This window comes from Manis javanica, chromosome 5 (genome assembly GCF_040802235.1).
Source record: "Manis javanica isolate MJ-LG chromosome 5, MJ_LKY, whole genome shotgun sequence".
NCBI classification, from domain to species: Eukaryota; Metazoa; Chordata; class Mammalia; order Pholidota; family Manidae; genus Manis; species Manis javanica.
The window spans coordinates 22,268,217-22,288,537 of NC_133160.1; the positions used below are offsets into that span (position 1 = coordinate 22,268,217).

Genomic DNA, 20,321 nt, shown 5'->3' on the forward strand with positions numbered 1-20,321 from the left:
AATAATATTCCATTGTGTGTTTATGTGTGTGTGTGTGTATACATTGCTGGATCTACTGGTAGCGGTACTTCTATTTTTAATTTTTTGAGGAACATCCTTACTGTTTTCCATAGTGGCTACCCCAATTTACACTCCCATCAACAGTGCACAAGAGTTCCTTTTTCTCCACAACCTCATGAACATTTTTCATTTCTTGTCTTTTGTGTAGTAACCATTCTAACAGGTATGAGGTGATATTTCATTGTAGTTTTGATTTGCATTTCCTGATGACTAGTGATATTGAGCACCTTTTCAATGTACCTGTTGGCCATCTGTGTATCTTTTTGAAAACTGTTTAGATTGTCTACCCAGCTTTTAATTGGATTTTTGTTTTTTTTGCTATTGAGTTATATGAGTCCTTTAGATATTTTGGATATTAAACCCTTATCAGATATATGATTTGCAAACATTTTCTCCTATTTGGTAGATTGTCTTTTCATTTTGTTGAGTTTCCTTTGTAGTGCAGAAGCTTTTTAGTTTAATGTAGTTGCACTTGTTTGTTTTTAGTTTTGTTGCCTTTACTTTTTGGGTCAGATCCAAAAAAATTGCCAAGACCAATGTCAAGGAGCTTACCAACTGTGTTTTCTTCTATAGAAGGTTTATGGTTTCCGATTTTATGCTCGTCTTTAATCCACTTTGAGTAAACCTTTGTATATGGTATAAGATGGGGATCCAGTTTTATTCTTTTGCATGAAGCTATCCAGTTTTCCGAACACCATTTATTGAAGAGACTGTCATTTTTTCAGTGTGTTTTCTTGGCTCCTTTGTCATACATCAGTTGACCATATATGCATAGGTTATCTCTGGGCTCTCTATTCTGTTCCACTGATCTATGCCAATACCATACTGGTTTGATTATTATACCTTTGTAATACAGTTTGGAATCAAATCAGGGAGCTAGAATTTTTTTTTAATTGAAATGTTGTTGTGTTTCTTTAAGTACATGTAAGAACTGAACATAATAAGATGTTGCTTTTACTTATCCTTATCTAATATATAGTAATTCTCAAGAGCCAAATTTATTTATTGCTTTTAAATCTCTGGTCTTCAGTTTCCTTACCTGTAAAATGAAGAGGTTAAACTGTATCTTTAAAGCCCCTTAAAGTTTTGAAAAATCTTCTAAATCTACCTAAAATGTTCTTCAAATTTGTTCTCTTAAATTTTATATCAGAGGTTACAGTCTGACAGCCTGCTAGATCCAGCCTGCAGCCATGTGCTGTGGCTCACTTTAATCTTTTATTTTTAAGATTTCAACATCATTCTCAACGCTTTAAAAATTGAGATACATTACATGCAAATCCAGATTTTTTATTTGTCCTTAAAAATAGAAAGATGATAATATTGAGCTTTCTTCTTCCCCAGATGGTGTTGAGTAGCAGATGCTACTAAGGGCAGGGCCTCCTCTCACAACAGTTCCCATCTGGCCTCTTCACACATTTAGATTACCTGTCTGAGTCTTGGCATTTGTGGGGGGATTTTTTGTGTTTTTTTTTAAATTTACTTTTTATTTTGGTATCATTAATGTACAATTGCATGAGCCACATTATGGTTACTAGACACCCCCCCATTATCAAGTCCCCACCACATATCCCATTTCAGTCACTGTCCATCAGCATGGTAAGATGCTATAGAATCACTACTTGTCTTCTCTGTGTTGTACTTCCTTCCCCATGACCCCCTCTACATTATGTATGCTAATTGTAATGCCCCTTTTTCCCCCTTACCTGTCCCTTCCCACCCATCCTCCCTAGTCCCTTTCCTTTTGGTAACTGTTAGTCCATTCTTGGGTTCTGTGAGTCTGCTGCTGTTTTGTTCCTTCCGTTTATGCTTTGTTTTTATACTCCACATATGACTGAAATTTTTGATACTTGTCTTTTTCCACCTGGCTTATTTCACTGAGCATAATACCCTCTAGCTCCATCCATGTTGTTGCAAATGGTAGGATTTCTTTTCTTCTTATGGCTGAGTCATATTTCATTGTATATATGAACCACATCTTCTTTATCCATTCATCTACTGATGGACACTTAGGTTGCTTCCATTTCTTGGCTATTGTAAACAGTGCTGCAATAAACATAGGGGTGCACATGTCTTTTTGAAACTGGGCTCCTGCATTCTTAGGGTAAATTGCTAGGAGTGGAATTCCTGGGTCAAATGGTATTTCTATTTTGAGTTTTTTGAGGAACCTCCACACTGCTTTCCACAATGGTTGAACTAATTTACATTCCCACCAGCAGTGTAGGAGGGTTTCCCTTTCTCCACAATCTCGCCAACATTTGTTGTTGTCTGTCTTTTGGATGGTGGCAATCCTCACTGATGTGAGGTGATATCTCATTATGCTTTTAATTTGCATTTCTCTGACAACTAGCAATGTGGAGCATCACTTCATGTGCCTGTTGGCCATCTGAATTTCTTCTTTGGAGAACTGTCTGTTCAGATCCTGTGCCCATTTTCTAATTGTGTTATTTGCTTTATGTTTGTTGAGGTGCATAAGCTCTTTATGTATTTTGGATGTCAACCCTTTATCAGATATGTCATTTATGAATATATTCTCCCATACTGTAGGATGCCTTTTTGTTCTACTGATGGTGTCCTTTGCTGTACAGAAGCTTTTTAGTTTGATATTGTCCCACTTGTTCATTTTTGCTTTTGTTTCCCTGTCTGGAGAGAGATGTTCATGAAGAAGTTGCTCATGTTTATGTCTTAAGAAATTTTCTAAGAGTTTTATGGTTTCATGACTTACATTCAGGTCTTTGATCCATTATCAGTTTACTTTTGTGTATGAGGTTAGACAATAATCCAGTTTCATTCTCTTACTTGTAGCTGTCCAATTTTGCCCACACCAGCTGTTGAAGAAGCTGTCATTTCCCCATTGTATATCCATGGCTCCTTTATCATATATTAATTGACCATATATGCCTGGGTTAATATCTTGACTCTCTATTCTGTTCCACTGGTCTATGGGTCTGTTCTTGTGCCAGTACCAAATTGTCTTGATTACTGTGGCTTTGTAGTAGAGCTTGAAGTTGGGAAGTGAGATCCCCCCTGCTTTATTCTTCCTTCTCAGGATTGCTTTTGGCTATTCAGGGTCTTTTGTGGTTCCATATGAATTTTAGAATGGTTTGCTCTAGTTCACTGAAGAATGCTGTTGGTATTTTGATATGGATTGCATTGAATCTGTAGGTTGCTTTAGGCAGGATGGCCTTTTTGACAATATTAATTCTTCCTACCCAAGAGCGTGCGATGAATTTCTATTTATGAGTGTCTTCTTTAATTTCTCTAAAGAGTGTCTTGTAGTTTTCAGGGTATAGGTCTTTCAGGGTATAGTTCCTTGGTTAGGTTTATTTCTAGGTATTTAATTCTTTTTGATGCAATTGTGAATGGAATTGTTTTCCTGATTTCTCTTTCTGCTAGTTCTTAGTCAAAGTATAGGAATGCTACAGATTTCTGTGTATAATTTTGTATCCTGCAACTTTGCTGAATTGGGATATTAGTTCTAGTAGTTTTGGAGTGGATTCTTTAGGGTTTGTTATGTACAATATCATGTCATCTGCAAACAGTGACAGTTTGACTTCTTCCTTACCCATCTGGATGCCTTTTATTTCTTTATGTTGTCAGATTGCCATGGCTAGGACCTCCAGTACTATGTTGAATAGAAGCAGGGAGAGTGGGCATCCTTCTCTTGTTCCCGATCTTAGAGGAAAAGCTTTCAGCCTCTCACTGTTAAGTATGATGTTGGCTGTGGGTTTGTCATATATGGCCTTTATTGTTGAAGATCTTACCCTGTATGCCCATTTTGTTGAGAGTTTTTATCATAAATGGATGTTGAATTTTGTCGAATACTTTTGGATAGGATCTATGGAGATGATCATGTGGGTTTTGACCTTCTTTTTCTTGATGTGGTGGATGATATTGATGGATTTTCAAATGTTGTACCATCCTTGCATCCCTGAGATGAATCCCACTTGATCATGGTGTATGATCCTCTTGATGTATTTTTGAATTTTGTTTGCTAATATTTTGTTGAGTACTTTTGCATCTATGTTCACCAGGGATATTGGTTGTAATTTTCTTTTTCTGTGGTGTTTGCCTGGTTTTGGTATTAGAGTGATGTTGGCTTCATAGAATGAATTTGGGAGTATTCCCTCCTCTTCTATTTTTTGGAACACTTTAAGGAAAATGGGTATTATGTCTTCTGTAAATGTCTGATGAAATTCAGCGGTGAATCTATCAGGTCCGTGTGTTTTGTTCTTGGGTAGTTTTTTGATTACCAATTTAATTTCATTGCTAGTAATTGGTCTGCTTAGATTTTCTGTTTCTTCCTTGGTTAGTCTTGGAAGGTTGTATTTTTCTAGAAAGTTGTCCATTTCTTCTAGGTTATCCAGTTTGTTAGCATATAGATTTTCATCTAATAATTCTTTGTATTTCCATGGTATCCATAGTGAATTTTCCTTTCTCATTTCTGATTCTATGTATGTGTGTAGATTCTCTTTTTCTCTTAATATATCTGGCTAGGGGCTTATCTATTTTGTTTATTTTCTCAAAGAGAAAGCTCTTGGTTTCATTGATTTTTTCTGTTGTTTCATTCTTCTCAGTTTTATTTATTTCTTCTCTGATTTTTATTATGTCCCTCCTTCTGCTGACTTTGGGCCTCATTTATTCTTCTTTTTCCAGTTTCAATAATTGTGAATTTAGACTATTCATTTGGGGTTGTTCTTCCTTTTTCAAATAGGCCTGGATTGCTGTATACTTTCCTCTAAGAACTGCCTTCACTGTGTCCCACAGAAGTAGGGGCATTGTGCTGTTGTTGTCATTTGTCTTCATATATTGCTTGATCTCTGTTTTAATTTGGTCACTGATCCATTGGTTATTTAGGAGTATGTTGTTAAGCTTCCATGTGTTTTTGAGCCTTTTTGTTTTCTTTGTACAATTTAGTTCTAGTTTTATAGCTTTGTGATCTGAGAAGTTGGTTCATAGAATTTCAGTCTTTTTTAATTTACTGAGGCTCTTTTTGTAACCTAGTATGTGATCTATTCTGGAAAATGTTCCATGTGCACTTGAGAAGAATGTGTATCCTACTGCTTTTGGGTGTAGAGTTCTGTAGATGTCTGTTAGGTCCATCTGATCTAGTGTGTTGTTCAGTGCCTCTGTGTCCTTACTTATTTTCTGTCTGGTGGATCTGTCCTTTGGAGTGAGTGGTGTGTTGCAGTCTCGTAGAATGAATGCATTGCATTCTATTTCCTCCTTTAATTCTGTTAGTATTTGTTTCACATTTGTTGTGCTCCTGTGTTGGGTGCATAGATATTTATAATGGTTATATCCTCTTGTTGCACTGAGCCCTTTATCATTATGTAATGTCCTTCTTTGTCTCTTGTTGCTTTCTTTGTTTTGAAGCCTATTTTGTCTGATACAAGTACTGCAACACCTGCTTTTTCTCCATATTGTTTGCATGAAATATCTTTTTCCATCCCTTCACTTTTAGTCTGTGTATGTCTTTGGGTTTGGGTTTGAGGCAGCATATTGGTGGGTCTTGCTTTTTTATCCATTCTTTTACTCTATGTCTTTTGATTGGTGCATTCAGTCTTTATACGTTTAAGGTGGTTATCGACAGATATGTACTTATTTCCATTGCAGGTTTGGATTTGTGGTCACCAAAGGTTCAAGGGTAGCTTGTTTACTATCTAACTGTCTAACTTAACTCACTTATTACACAATTATAAACACAGTCTGATGATTCTTTATTTCTCTCCCTTCTTTTTCTTCCTTCTCCACTTTTTATATTTTAGGTGTTTTATTCTGTACTCTTTTTTGTTTCCGTTGACTTATTTTGTGGATAGCTGATTTTATTTTGCATTTACTTAGTATTTGGTTGCTCTACTTTCTTTGCTATGGTTTTATTTTCTCTGGTGACATCTGTTTAGCCTTAGGAGCACTTCCATCTAGAACAGTCCCTTTAAAATACACTGTAGAGATGGTTTGTGGGAGGCACATTCCCTCAGCTTTTGCTTCTCTGGAAATTGTTTAATCCCTCCTTCAAATTTAAATGATAATTTTGCCGGATACAGTATTCTTGGTTCGAGGCCCTTCTGTTTCATTGCATTGAATATATCATGTCATTCTCTTCTGGCTTGTAAGGTTTCTGCTGAGAAGTCTGATGATAGCCTAATGGGTTTTCCTTTGTAGGTGATCATTTTTCTCTCTCTGGCTGCTTTTACTACTCTGTCCTTTTCCTTGATCTTTACCATTTTCATTATTATAGGTCTTGGTGTTGTCCTCCTTGGGTCCCTTGTGTTGGGAGATCTGTGGACTTCCATGATCTGAGAGACTATTTCCTTCCCCATCTTGGGGAAGTTTTCAACAATTATTTATTCAAAGACAGTTTCTATCCCTTTGTCTCTCTCTCCTTCTTCTGGTACCCCTATAATGCAAATATTGTTCCTTTTGGATTGGTCACACAGTTCTCTTAATATTCTTTCATCCTAGAGATCCTTTTATCTCTGTCTACCTCAGCTTCTCTGTATTCCTGTTCTCTGATTTCTATTCCATTAACAGTCACTGGCACCTTGTCTAGTCTGCTCTTAAATCCTTCCATTGTTTGTTTCATTTCTGTTATCTACCTCCGGACTTCATCCCTTAGCGGTTGCATGTTTCTCTGTAGCTCCATCAGCCTGGTTATGACTTTTATTTTGAATTCTTTTTCAGGAAGATTGGTGATTTCAGTCTCACCAGGCCCTCTCCCTAGTGTTTGAGGAATTTTGGACTGAACAAGGTTCTTCTGCCTTTTCATGGTGATGGAAGTGATCACTGGCAAGTGGTGTGTGTGTCAGCTGGGAGAACAAAGTCCCTTCCTGCTTGCTTGTCATCTTTCCCGTCTCTGCTGCCTGTGCCAGTCAACTGCACACAGGGAGCAGCCTGTAGGTTAATTCCCTGAGCTGCCATGGGCAGGACGGCCTTCAGAATGGCCCAGGGTACTAGCAGGGGTCGCAAGCGATTGGCACGTATTCTCCTGCAAGAATAGTGCCCCTTCGTGCTTTCAGGACTCTGCACCAGTCTCCACCACCTGTGCTGGGCAACCTCACACGGGGAGCAGCCTCTGGGTTGATCCCCTCAGATGTCATGGACAGGGGAGCCAAGGGATGGCCTAGGGCAGTGGTGGTGGTTGCAGGTGATCAGCACATGTTCGCCACCAGAACCAAGCTCCTGTGGCTTTCCAGACTCCGCACCTGCTTTCTCTGTCTTTGCTGGTCAGCCATGCGCAGAGGGCAGCCTCTGGGTTGATCCCCTGAGGTGCTGTGGGCGGAGCGGCCCTCAGGATACCCTAGGGCACTGGCAGGGGTTTCAGTCAAGCAGTGTGTGTTCACCCCGAGAATAAAGCCCCTTTGTGCCTTCCGGACTCTGCACCAGTCTCTGCTGTCTGTGTTGGTCAACTGGGGGCAAGGGGCAGCCTCTGGGTCTGGCCCAGTTAGCCATGCTCTGGGAGAAGCTTCTGTGTGGTTGCTGTGGGTGGGGCTGCTCCCTGGTTGCTCCACAGCAATAGTAGGTCACCCAGTTTGCTTGCAGTGCCAGCTGGGGGGAATGAATGGCAGGCTGCTTATCGCCGTGAGGAGCTTCATTGTTGTGTTGCCACCTGGGGGGTTAGGGCGCCTGAAGTTCCTTAAAGTTCCCAGCCTGCTGGGCTGAGTGTGCCAGGACGATTTTGTCCACCTGTTAAACCCTTGTCCCTTTAAGGCTTTAAAAGCGCCTGCTTTTCTTTTGTCCCAGGGCTGCCGGCTGTGAGAACCAGTTTGCAGTCTTAGTCTCAGATTTTGCTTTTCCATTTCCCTTATATCCAGTACACCATGGAATGTGTGTCTGTGCTCCCTGTGCAGATTACTAGGGTTGATTATTTGGCAGTCCTGTGCTGCCACTCCCTCTCCACTCTGACGCTTTTCCTCCCGCTGGTGAGCTGGGGTCAGGGGAGTGCTTGGATCCTACTGGGTCACAGCTTTGTATCTTACCCTTTTCATGAGATGCTGAGTTCTCGCAGATGTAGATGTAGCCTGGCTGGTGTTCTGTATCTTCTGGTCACTCTTTTAGGAATAGTTGTATTAGCTGTATTTTCAAAGTATATATGGTTTTGGGAGGAGATTTCCTCCACCCTACTCATGCTGCCATCTTGAGAATCCTCCGGCATTTGTGTTTTTGAACCTTGTTTAAATGTTCTCCATCTTTTCTGAGTAGCAAAATTCTCTAATCTCATTAGACATAATGCAGAGCCTAGATGTTTTCCTTTTATCATAAATCATTATTTGATCAAGTGCTAATTAGCTTTGGGATTTTTTTTTTCTTTGAGTTTTGATGTCAAGGAAAGCTGTCGGTTTTTTAAGGGCTTTTTTTTACTGTATTGTAGAAGACTTTTTAGTTGTATATCATTTAGCATAGTATTAGAGAATTTTATGTTTTAAAGGTGCTGTTATCACCGTCATTCTCACCATAATCATAGTCACAGTATATCATCAAGGCATTTCCAGCACACTTGAAATTAAATACATATCATAGTCATTATATATCATATTACACAGGAGGGACAAAAGTGTTAATCAGCAAGAAATTGTCCATTGCTCTTAATTATCCACAGTTTTTTCTTGTTTTAAAATTGTTGAATCAGTTTAATTATGGCTTTTTAAATAAATTAACAAATCCAGATTTATGGTGTTAACAGATTATATTCTTGGCCCAAAAACTATTTTAATTCAAATCTTCTCAATTACAAAGAGAATTTTAAAAATTTTTTGATAAAATATAACTGCATTTTTCTGATAACCATATTACAAGTAGATAATACCATAAGCAAATTTGATGTTTGTATAGACCATGTATAAGAATCCAGTACTCTTCAGATTGGGAAGAAACCCTATAGCATCTCTCCTCTCCGGAACCAGATTCTAATCCTCCTACCTTTTGCCATTTTGAAGGCATAAATGCCACAGAAAGGAAATTGACCTAAGAATCAGAGCTGAATTTTAATGCCATCTCTGATGCTGCTAGGTCACCACAGGATTCTGGTCAAATCACTTAGCCTTCAGTTTCCTCATCTGTAAAATAGAGACTAAGTATCTCCTAATATTTCTAAATTTGTATGATTATGTTCTCACTGCTCTTAGCAAGTGGTCTCTTATTTCCACAACAGAACAAGTGATCTTCACATCTGGATATGGTAACTTTCAGTGTTTATTGGTTTTAAAGCCAAGAAGGGGCTTTAAGCAGCATGTAGCTGGCTTCTTCTATCCATAGATATTTCTGATTTTTGAGAACAGATATGCCTATGTAATCATTTTCTTAATACTGGAATGCATAACTGAATAGAGGATATAAATGATTTAATGTAGGTGAGTTCATAACAGAAGGGAAAATAATTTTGTCTGGGGTTGTTGAAAAAAAGTTTTTATATCAGCTAAGTGGGCCTGGGATTTCCTTTCCATCTGTAAAATAAAATTACAAACTACACTTACCTCCTCAATTAGTTGACTCTTGTATCTTTTAAAAACATGTCCTGAAGTTGGCATTGACTTTCCAGACTTGCTGAAATGTAATGTTTTCATATTCTAATTGAAGCTTTGTTGTCACGTTTATATATTTTTTCCCCCTCAGTTTGGTGTGTGTCAGTGGAAATTGTATTCTTGTTTAAAGTAGGAAAAAAATATAAAATTAACAAAGAATTGGAAGAAATGTTTCCTCCCTGTCTTAATATCTTTCACAGAGATGTTCAGTGAATATGTAAATATGAGTATTAAGTTTTTGAATATTTATTTGAAGAGGGAAAGTTGCTTTGACTTTTTATAAGTAAGTCTGCTCTTTTTCTTTTATTACTCTTTAAATAAATTTAGTGGATTGTAGCGTCAGATTCCCTAGTATCTTACAATTGGCATGTCTGCATCCAGTATTTTTATAAATTTCAGTTGAAATTTGAGATTTAAATGTTCTCAGCATCCCAGTTAACATACATTGAACTGAGTCCAGAAGTAGACCTTAGTCTATTAATTTAAACTTATCTCTCTCTCCTTCTCTTCTATATTCCTTACTCCATCTCACTGTTTTCCATTTTATTCAGTGCCTGTGGTATATCCGGCCCTGTGCTGTTTTTGGCATATATTATCTGATTTAGTACTCACAATCTCATGAAGTAGTTTTTTCATGATTTTAGAGAAGAGAAAGGTAAGTTTCAGAAAGGTTAAATAACTTGTTGATGGTCACCCAGGTGATAGTAGTAAGGCGAGAAATAGATTTGACGTGTATCTAATAGCAAAGCCTAAGGTCACTCGGGTACTCCAGGCTGATGCTCTGACTTATTCTTTTACCTTTTTGTTGTTGTTTGTATTCCATATCTCCTGATGGCTAAAAGATTACAGATATTATTCTCTTTCTTTCATGACCAAGAATCCAGCAAGCTAAAGGTACAGAAGGTAGAGCCCTGGAACAGTGTGCGTGTGACATTCAACATCCCCCGAGAAGCAGCGGAGCGACTACGGATCCTGGCTCAGAGCAACAATCAGCAGCTTCGGGATCTTGGGATTCTCTCTGTTCAGATTGAAGGTGCTCATCTGGACCCAAATCATAACAAAAGTAGAACATAGCATGATTTTCTGTGCTGGTTTGTTTGTTCCTCTCCTTTTACGTTTCAGAATGCCAAGTAACTGATACAGCCTGTGCTTCACATTGCAGCACTGTAGGATAAAGAGAGATTAAGGCTCTGCCTGGCTCCTGATGCTTCAGTGCCTATAGTCTCAGACTCCATTCCCCTGGCTGATTTTGGCTCAGTCTGTGAGACTTGGATTTTACTGGCACCCTGACCAGAACTGATTTATTTTTCAAAGAATATCTAATTTCATTAGATTCTTTCCACCAAATAAGCCTTAGCATTTTTTTTTCTTTATTCTTCTAGCAGAGATTAGGAGGCCCTAAACAATCCTTTTGTAGTAATATTTATTTTTTCAAATACTTTGCCAGAATGATCTCTTCAAAATGAAAATGTGCTACACACACACACACACACACACACACGCACGCACGCATGCAGCTTAACACCTTGCTATAGCTTGCTGTTGTTCAAAAATAAAGACCAGACTCCTTACTGTGACCTCAGACCTTGCATGGTCTGACCTCTACCTTTCTCATCTAGCCCTATCTTACACAACTCTTGTCTTTGCTGTGTTCCAGACTCTCCAACTTTCTTGTGGTTTCTTGAGTATGCATTTCTTCCTCCCATCGTGGGTCCTTTGCATTGTGTCTTCTTTGTATGGAACATTGTCCCTACCAACCCTCTTCCCTTGGTTAACACCTACTCAGTCTTCAAGTATCAGTTTAAGTCTTGAGGATGTGTGTCCTGAACTCCTTGACCAAGTCAAAGTGCTTTGTTATATGCTCTCACAAAAGTCTCTTTTTTTCCTTAGATCATTTATCTCATACTTAAATCAGAGCAGTTATTTGATTATTGTTTTATTCCCCCACAGACTGCAAGTTCCAGTAGGGTTTGCTCACTGTTGTGTATCTGCTTGCCTGGTACATTAGGTTTTTGCAAACATGTAAAATGAAAGCAAGGTAAGCACACATACAATAAAGCACTTTACTTTAGCACTTAGAATACAATGATAAATAAAATATGGTCCTTGCCATTCTGAACACAAAAGAAACTCATGACCTTTGTGAAAGAGACAAACCTGTGACAGATGTAAGTACCAAGTATGGGGAAGCACAAAGGCAGTTGCACCTCTGGGGGCCCAGTGGACTAGCAGTTTCTCTTCCTGTCCTCTGTTGATACAAACAAGGTAGAACAAGCCTCTGACCCTGTGCTTGCTCAGAACATAAGTGCTCCACAAAACCTATCAGCTGAGGTCAACATTTTGTATATAGGAGTGAGACACATTTTGTGCATTGTAGGACTGGAGGTTGCTGTGCCCCAGAAAAGGCAATACTTACAAAGAAATTGATTATTTAGAGAGGATTATATGTAGATGGAGAAATGGGTAAACTCCATCATTTGATAAATGAGGGACTGATGGCTTAAACAACAACCAGTTTATTATGAAAATGTTCGATTGTCTAAAAGGATCCAGAAAAGTAAAATTAATTTACAGCAAAATATAGGCTATAGGATGAGCTTTGGGAAGAGGGGAAGTTGAACAATTATTGGATACAGTAGCACTTTATAGACCACATAAGTGGTTTCTTACAAACCCCAAATGTTTTATAGTCTCTTACCTATTTACCTGAGTTAAAAGGGCTTTGGAACCTTAGTGGTAGTGTTTGTCACTGGAGAGAGAAAATACCAGTTTCTTCTTTTAATCAGACCTACTTCCTACAGGTTCTTTTAAAAGAGTAAGATACTGGCTTCCCTTTATTGTTACATCATAACTTGAAACATATGTACCAGCAAGGAAGCAAAATTGCTAAGGTACATTTCAAAAAGTCATGAAATTCACATATGGCAATGATTATCACATTACAAAAAGTTCTTTAACTCTTAGGATACACATTGTGTCCCAGGTTATTTCCTTTCTCTACATTCCCTGAGAATTGCTGCAGGACAGGAGAGGTGGCAGCAGCTGTTGCTTTTGTGAAAGGTGATGGGCTGATGCCTTTAGACATTGTAAGGGGTGTTGCCACTGTCATAGTGTCCACTGCAGGGATGGAGGGACCCGTTGTTCGCCTAGCAGTCTTTTCTTCACTAAGAAGTACCCCATGTACCTCCTTTTTTGAGTTTTTTTTTGTATCATTAATTTACAATTACATGAGGAACATTATGTTTACTAGATTCCCCCTAACACCAAGTTCCCCCCACATACCCCATTGCAGTCACTGTCCATCAGCATAGTAAGGTGCTGTAGAATCACTACCTGTCCTCTCCATGCTATACAGCCTTCCCCGTGACCCCACACACATTATGCATGTTAATTGTAATGCCCCTTTTCTCCTCCCACCCCCCCTTCCCACCCATCCTCCCTGGTCCCTTTCCCTTTGGTAACTGTTAGTCCCTTCTTGGGTTCTGTGAGTCTGCTGCTGTTTTGCTCCTTCAGTTTTTTCTTTGTTCTTATACTCTACATATGAGTGAAATCATTTGATACTTGTCTTTCTCCTCCTGGCTTATTTCACTGAGCATAATACCCTCTAGCTCTATCCATGTTGTTGCAAATGGTAGGATTTGTTTTCTTCTTATGGCTGAATAATATTCCATTGTGTATATGTACCACATCTTCCTTATGCATTCATCTACTGATGGACACTTAGCTAGCTTCCATATCTTGGCTATTGTAAATAGTGCTGTGATAAACATAGGGGTGCATATGTCTTTTTTCAAACTGGGGTCCTGCATTCATAGGGTAAATTGCTAGGAGTGGAATTCCTGGGTCAAATGGTATTTCTATTTTGAGTTTCTTGAGGAATCTCCATACTGCTTTCCACAATGGTTGGACTAATTTACATTCCCACCAGCAGTGTAGGAGGGTACCCCTTTCTCCACAACCTTGCCAACATTTGTTGTTGTTTGTCTTTTGGATGGTGGCGATCCTTACTGGTGTGAGGTGATATCTCATTGTGGTTTTAATTTGCATTTCTCTGATGACTAGTGATGTGGAGCATCTTTTCATGTGTCTGTTGGCCATCTGAATTTCTTCTCTGGAGAACTGTCTGTTCAGATCCTGTGCCCATTTTCTAATTGTGTTATTTGTTTTTTGTTTGTTGAGGTGCATGAGCTCTTTATATATTTTGGATGTCAACCCTTTATCGGATCTGTCATTTATGAATATATTCTCCCATACTGTAGGATGCGTTTTTATTCTATTGGTGGTGTCCTTTGCCGTACAGAAGCTTTTCAGCTCGATATAGTCCCACTTGTTCATTTTTGCTTTTGTTTCCCTTGTCCAGGGAAATATGTTCATGAAGAAGTCGCTCATGTTAATTAATGTCCAAGAGATTTTTGCCTATGTTTTTTTCTAAGAGTTTCATGGTTTCATGACTTCTATTCAGGTCTTTGATCCATTTCAAATTTACTTTTGTGTATGGGGTTAGACAGTGATCCAGTTTCATTCTCTTACATGTAGCTGTCCAGTTTTACCAATACCAGCTGTTGAAGAGGCTGTCATTTCCCCACCTTATGTCCATGGCTCCTTTATCATATATTAATTGACCATATATGTTTGGGTTAATATCTGGACCCTCTATTCTGTTCTGCTGGTCTGTGGCTCTGTTCTTGTGCCAGTACCAAATTGTCTTGATTACTGTGGCTTTGTAGTAGAGCTTGAAGTTGGGAAGCGAGATGCCCCCTGCTTTATTCTTCCTTCTCAGGATTGCTTTGGCTGTTCGGGGTCTTTTGTGGTTCCATATGAACTTTAAAACTATTTGTTCCAATTCATTGAAGAATGTTGTTGGTATTTTGATAGGCATTGCATTGAATCTGTAGATTGCTTTAGGCAGGATGGCCATTTTGACAATATTAATTCTTTCTAGCCAAGAGCGTGAAATGAGTTTCCATTTATTAGTGTCCTCTTTAATTTCTCTTAAGAGTGTCTGATAGTTTTCAGGGTATAGGTCTTTCACTTCCTTGTTTAGGTTTATTCCTAGGTATTTTATTCTTTCTGATGCAACTGTGAATGGAATTGTTTTCCTGATTTCTCTTCTTTTTTGAGTTTTGATCAAGTTGTTGGGGAGACATCTTTTGCGGACATTTGAAGACATGTGACCCCTCCAAACTCATGGTGATTTAAAGCAGGAGTCTGCAACCTTTTCTATAAAGGGCCAAAGAAAAAGTTTTTTTTTTACTTTGTGGGCTATACGATCTTTATCACAACTCCACTCTATTATTGCAATACAAAAACAGCCATAGGCCAAATGTAAATGAATGAACATGGCTGTGTTCAGTAACACTTTATTTAAATAAACAGGCAGCAGGCTAGATTTGGACCACCGGCCATAGTTTGCTGACCCCTAACCAGCAAGTTTGGGAGCAAGTAGTGTTCTTTATATGTATTTCTTTGAAACTAATTAGCTTATGTAGAGTTGGCAAATAGGGAAATAATAGCACTATAATGTGGAAATTGTATGTATTCATCTAAATAAGGCAAGGGGAGCTGGAATAGTGGGAATAGAAAGATAATTATCTATAAGGAAAAAAGACTTAAAATTAGCTGCTGTATAGGTGAAAGTCCTTTCAGCTCTATTTTAAGAAAATTAAGAATAAGTCTCGGCTTGTGATGAGTTGCACTTTGTCCTGTGCCTACTTTAATGAAAGCCCCACTGGCTCAGAGCTCTGCTGCATGTGTTACCTCAGCCTTTAACTGGGCATTTCCACTCTAGTGTTTTTGGATATTTTGCCTGCACCAATTACTGTTTTTATTAGAACTCTGGTTTCAAGGCCACATCAGTTTTGAGTTTGCTGCAACACTATTTTTTCCCATAAAATCTATTATTTTCAGTGTTAGATTTTATAGAAAGTGGGGTTTTCCAGGAATGTGTTTATCACATAGAAAAATGCCTATAATTCTTTGTCAGGTTAAAAGATGGTTACTCATAATATATTCAGTAAGTAGCTAACGAGTGCATACCATGAATCAAACACTGTTCTGTGTATTAAGAATAAGTTAGGGTGGCCATAAAATTTGTCATCTAAATTAGGACACTTTTGAGAGTAAAAGACAGTACTTTTAATAACTATCCTGGGACAACAGATATAAAGGAACTAAGACAGGATGTATGGCTACCCTTGATGGTGATGGGGGAGGCAGACAAGAAAATAAGTGAATATATGTAATTACATGGAATGAGCTCTGAAGAAATTAGATGTTCTGATAAGGGTAATGTAAACTTGAACAAGATGGTTGGAGGAGGCCTTTTTGGGCATGTAACACTTAAGATGACATGAAAATTGAGAAGTTGGTTTATGTGAAGAGGAGAGAACTGTTAAAGGCAGAGGGAACAACATGTGCAGAGGTCGTGACATAAGAAACAGCTTTGTGTGCCTAAGAAACTAAAAAAATGCCACTGAGGCTGAATCCTTGTTACTGAAGTAGAAACTAGTGTGAGTTGAGGTTAGAGAGGTGAGCAAGGGTCACATATGGGCTGTTCAGTATCGTAGCCCCAAGCCGTATATGGCTGTTGAGCCCTGGAGTGTGGCTTGTCCAAACTGTCATGGGCTATAAGTGTAAAATACATACTGGATTTTGAAGACTTAGCACCCCTACCAAATGTAAAGTATCTCATTAATAATTTTTATATTAATTATATATTGAAATAATGCATTAGATGTATTGGGTTAAATAAAATATATCAACAATTAATTTCACCTATTTCTTTTTACCTTTTTATTGTGGCTTCTAGATAACTTAAAATTACATGTGTGCCTCCTATTTTTGTTGAACACTAATGGGCTAAGATAGATAATTTGAGGCCTTGTATACCTGTTAAGGAGTTTGGCTTTTATTTCTTAAACAGTGGGAAGCAATAGAGTTTTTAAGCAGAGAAGTGACATCATCTAATGTCCATTTGAAGAAAAATTCTCTTAGAATGCCTTTAGCAACTTCTGTATATTAATAGTTCCTTCCCTTTAGAGGAAGTCCTCAAGATCTATATACTCTTCTCTTGTATTCCTGACTCCCATAGGCAACTTAGAGTATGTCTTCTGGCCCCTGGTAATTGGTCCCTTATTAGTAAGGTGTTTATTCTCTGTGACCAACCTAACTGCCTGGTAAAAATACGTAATACTGACCTAGATCAGTGACAAGACAGAGAAAACCTTTGTGTCCTCATTAGCTTCCTGTTTTATCATCTGGCTCTTTTGTAAAGCTGGACGCCCCCCTAGTCAGGAAGGGACTCAAGTAAACTCAGCCTTTCAACCCTTCAGTCACAGGCTAGCTATACTTCTGTCTGCCCACAGGGTGGTGCTGTCTTCCAGAGAAACAATGGTCAAAATTTTGGATTAAGTGCAAGAAGAATCTCGAGACTTGTTTCAGAGATCTTTTCTCATTAGACCAAGTAAATTTAAGTTACTTCTAAACTTAGGGTCTGTTTAATTGGAGCACTTCTACTTACATTACCTAGAGGATACTGTGAGGATGAAATGAAATAATATTTTGTAAGCATTAAAAAGCCTGTACAAATGTTGGTATTATTATTAGATGTCTCAGAGTAGACTAGTAGTAACCGATGAAGTAGTATTCTCCATTGATTATCTTTATTGGATAGCTGTTTCTTTGGCAGTTACTGAAAGGGAAATGGTATTTTGCTCACAAATATTACAGGTACCCATACCATCGTATGTTCTTTCTCCATTAAACCTACTCATATCACCTTCTGATCATAAATTCCTAAAAAAGTAATCTAGTGTTTTGAGACTTTCAGAGAATATTTTCTTCCTTCTTGCACATGTAGACACACACACACATGCATAGTGAGCTGGTTGAAAATAAATATTCAGAGTTCCAAGTTCTCTGCTGACACTATGAATCATTGGTGATTACCCATCATTGTAAAAACTGGCTAAGTTCTTCTGTTTCATGTAAGTAAACCTGCTCAGATGAGGTTGGAGAAAAATCCATATAATATTGAACCTACCCTTTTTGTGGTAGTGAACTTAACCATATTCTCCAAAAACACAGAAAACTAAAGCTCTTATGTACCTGTTTTAAAAAAAATTTTGCATCTTATTCTGATGATGTCCTTTTTGTGATCTCACTTTCATTTTCAGGAGAAGGTGCTATCAACCTGGCTTTGGCTCAGAACCGAAGCCAAGATGTGAGAATGAATGGACCCATGGGAGCTGGAAGTTCAGTTAGAATGGAAGCGGGATTTCCTATGGCGGGTGGTCCAGGTGAGATAACCCCACTCAGTTGTATGACATTTTACTAGTTTCCCTGTTTGGCTTTATTTGCTAACTTATGATCACTTGGGTCCTGCAAGGCAGGCAGGAGCTCCTTGCACATCTCTGTTTAACTGGTTCAGAAAAACAAAACATGAATCACTCTTGGGAGGCTATAGTCACAGAGCATGAAGCATATAGTCCTTGCAGTCTCCTAGGCTCATGATTAAAGGTAGATGAGCATTGAGCCATGCAACAAACATCTGTTGCATTCTTGTTATATGACAAGACCTTTGCTCTGTGTTAGAAATAGAAATGAATTAAAATCTTCGCCCCTCAGGATGTTTATAGCATAATGGAGAATATAGCGTTCCACCTCCCACTTTCTCTGTGGCTGGAATCTGTGAGCTGAGAGGTCTTGCATGCCTATGTGGAATCTGTAGAAGTATGTGGGAGGATATGTTTTTATATATTTAGAATTTGAGAGAATTACAAGTTTTTTACCATCTTTTCTAGTAATCCTGAAATTTCTTCTTTAGAGATTAAATTCAGTATTCTGTGAACTATAGTGCATTAGAATTGAGTTGGCTCTCATTTAAAGGTGAGAAACTGTGGAGCACACAGAAAGGAAGCAATTTGCCCAAGGTCAAGTATCAGTAGGCTGGTATGGCAAATCTAACTCCTAGTTCAGTACTCTTTCACTATGCTAGTGGCCTCCACACTTTTTCAGCTGTAGGACCTTTTGTTCAAATAAACTAGATAAGTATATAGCTGCTGTGATTGAAGCAAAGTGAGCACCCGAAACTCTACCCAATCATTCACCTCTCTATCTACCATAGTAGTTCTTGAAGAAATGTAGCAGAATGAAGAATATCAGTTCATAAAGCCTTTGTTCTGAACTGTAGCTGAAGACTTGGCCATATAGAAGAGGGTTTTATCTAATACTACCACTTACTGGCTACCTCAAGCTAGTCATTGTACCTCTCCGAGCAACAGTTTTTCACCTATAAAATGGAATTATAGTGCCTGCAATCTTTTCAGCTCATGTTTGAAGGTAGATGAGCGTGAGCCATGGAGAAGTAAATATTCACTGAGTTATATGTCAGTTGTGCTGTTAGGGTATTATGCAGTATCACATAGTAGATGTAAAATACCCAGCCTCCTGGTACTACTAGTAGGGAGTCAGTAAATGTAGTTCTCTGTAGAAGTCTGGCATTTGGTGTTATGGCATTGCGTGCTGAGATATGATTCAGGGACACTTACTGCCACACTTGAAGAACTAGGGCCAGAAGAAGAGTGGGAAGAGCCTTGCCAAGTTGCATGTAGCTATTGAAAGAATGTGAACAGACCTAGGATGTTTACTGGCCTTAGTTGCCTGTAAACATATTTAATTATGTTGTGGAAACAATGTGATAAATGGCTTCTAGCCTTAAATGTTAGGAGTCTGTTAAACCATTATCAACACATTAATTGTAAGCTCTCCTAGGCTAGTATCTGGCAAATAGCAGGCATATTTACTAAGCATCTCTGAGAAGTGAGTGTAAATTATAATGAACAGTTCATTATCAATGTAGGAAACTTAGAAGCTTTAGGTTGAAATTAAGTTAGATTGGTATTTAATGAGGGACACTGTGATAATACATATAAAATAAAGTTTTAGGAATACTCAATTAGTAAAGTCATAGTAACATTTTAACTACTAGGTGTCTTTCTTTACTGACAAGTATACTTTAGGAATGTTTCTCTGTCATCCATCCAGACAGTGGATGCAAACAAAATTTAGTATTAGGCTAAATTAAACAGAGAAATTTTTTAGGAAAGAGACCATAACTATGCTCTAAAACTATAATAAATGACTTTGGAATTGTGTATCCAGAATGTCTTGGATTGCCTATTATTCTTAGCACTACTTTCTTAGCATTGGCAACAGAAAACTGACTAATAAGCAACAGTCTCTTGTAATTAAAATAAAATCCATGGCCTTTTTTTTTTTCATAGCCCTACAGAATCTCAAAATTAGTAGGGATACCGTAAAGGTCATTTAGTCATAGTTTCTCAGCCTTGCCAATATTGATAGTTTAGGTTGCTAAGTCTTTGCTGAATGGAGTGGCCTGTGCACTGAAATGTTCAGCAGCATCCCTGGCCTCTACCTACCAGTTGCCAGTAGCATTACCACCACGTCCTGCAGCTGTGCCAAGCAAAAAAATGTCTCCACACATTGCCACATATTCCCTGGGGGACAAAATTGCCCCCAGGTGAGAACCACAGATCTAGTCCAAACTCCCACCAGGTGCTGGAATGTATTATTATGGTATCATTACTGAGCCATTGCTAACTATGTACTGAGTCAGCATATACTTGAACATTCTGGAGACAGAAAGCCCAGTGTAGGCTGAGAAACCTATTCTTATTTCCTAAGAACTTTCTTACTATATCTTTGAAAAATCGGGTGGGATTC

The 20,321-nt window shown here is 38.4% G+C and overlaps 1 protein-coding gene across 8 annotated transcripts in view; it reads left to right on the top strand.

Annotated features, from left to right (window-relative positions):
* Positions 1-20,321, top strand: part of NCOA6 (nuclear receptor coactivator 6) — a 143,126-nt gene that overhangs the window by 88,084 nt on the left and 34,721 nt on the right. For all 8 annotated transcript variants that reach the window (XM_037012902.2, XM_037012897.2, XM_037012899.2 and 5 more), the window contains 2 exons: positions 10,456-10,611; positions 17,753-17,875. In XM_037012902.2, coding sequence (XP_036868797.2) covers positions 10,456-10,611; positions 17,753-17,875 — 279 coding nt within the window. The remainder of the gene's footprint in view (positions 1-10,455; positions 10,612-17,752; positions 17,876-20,321) is intronic.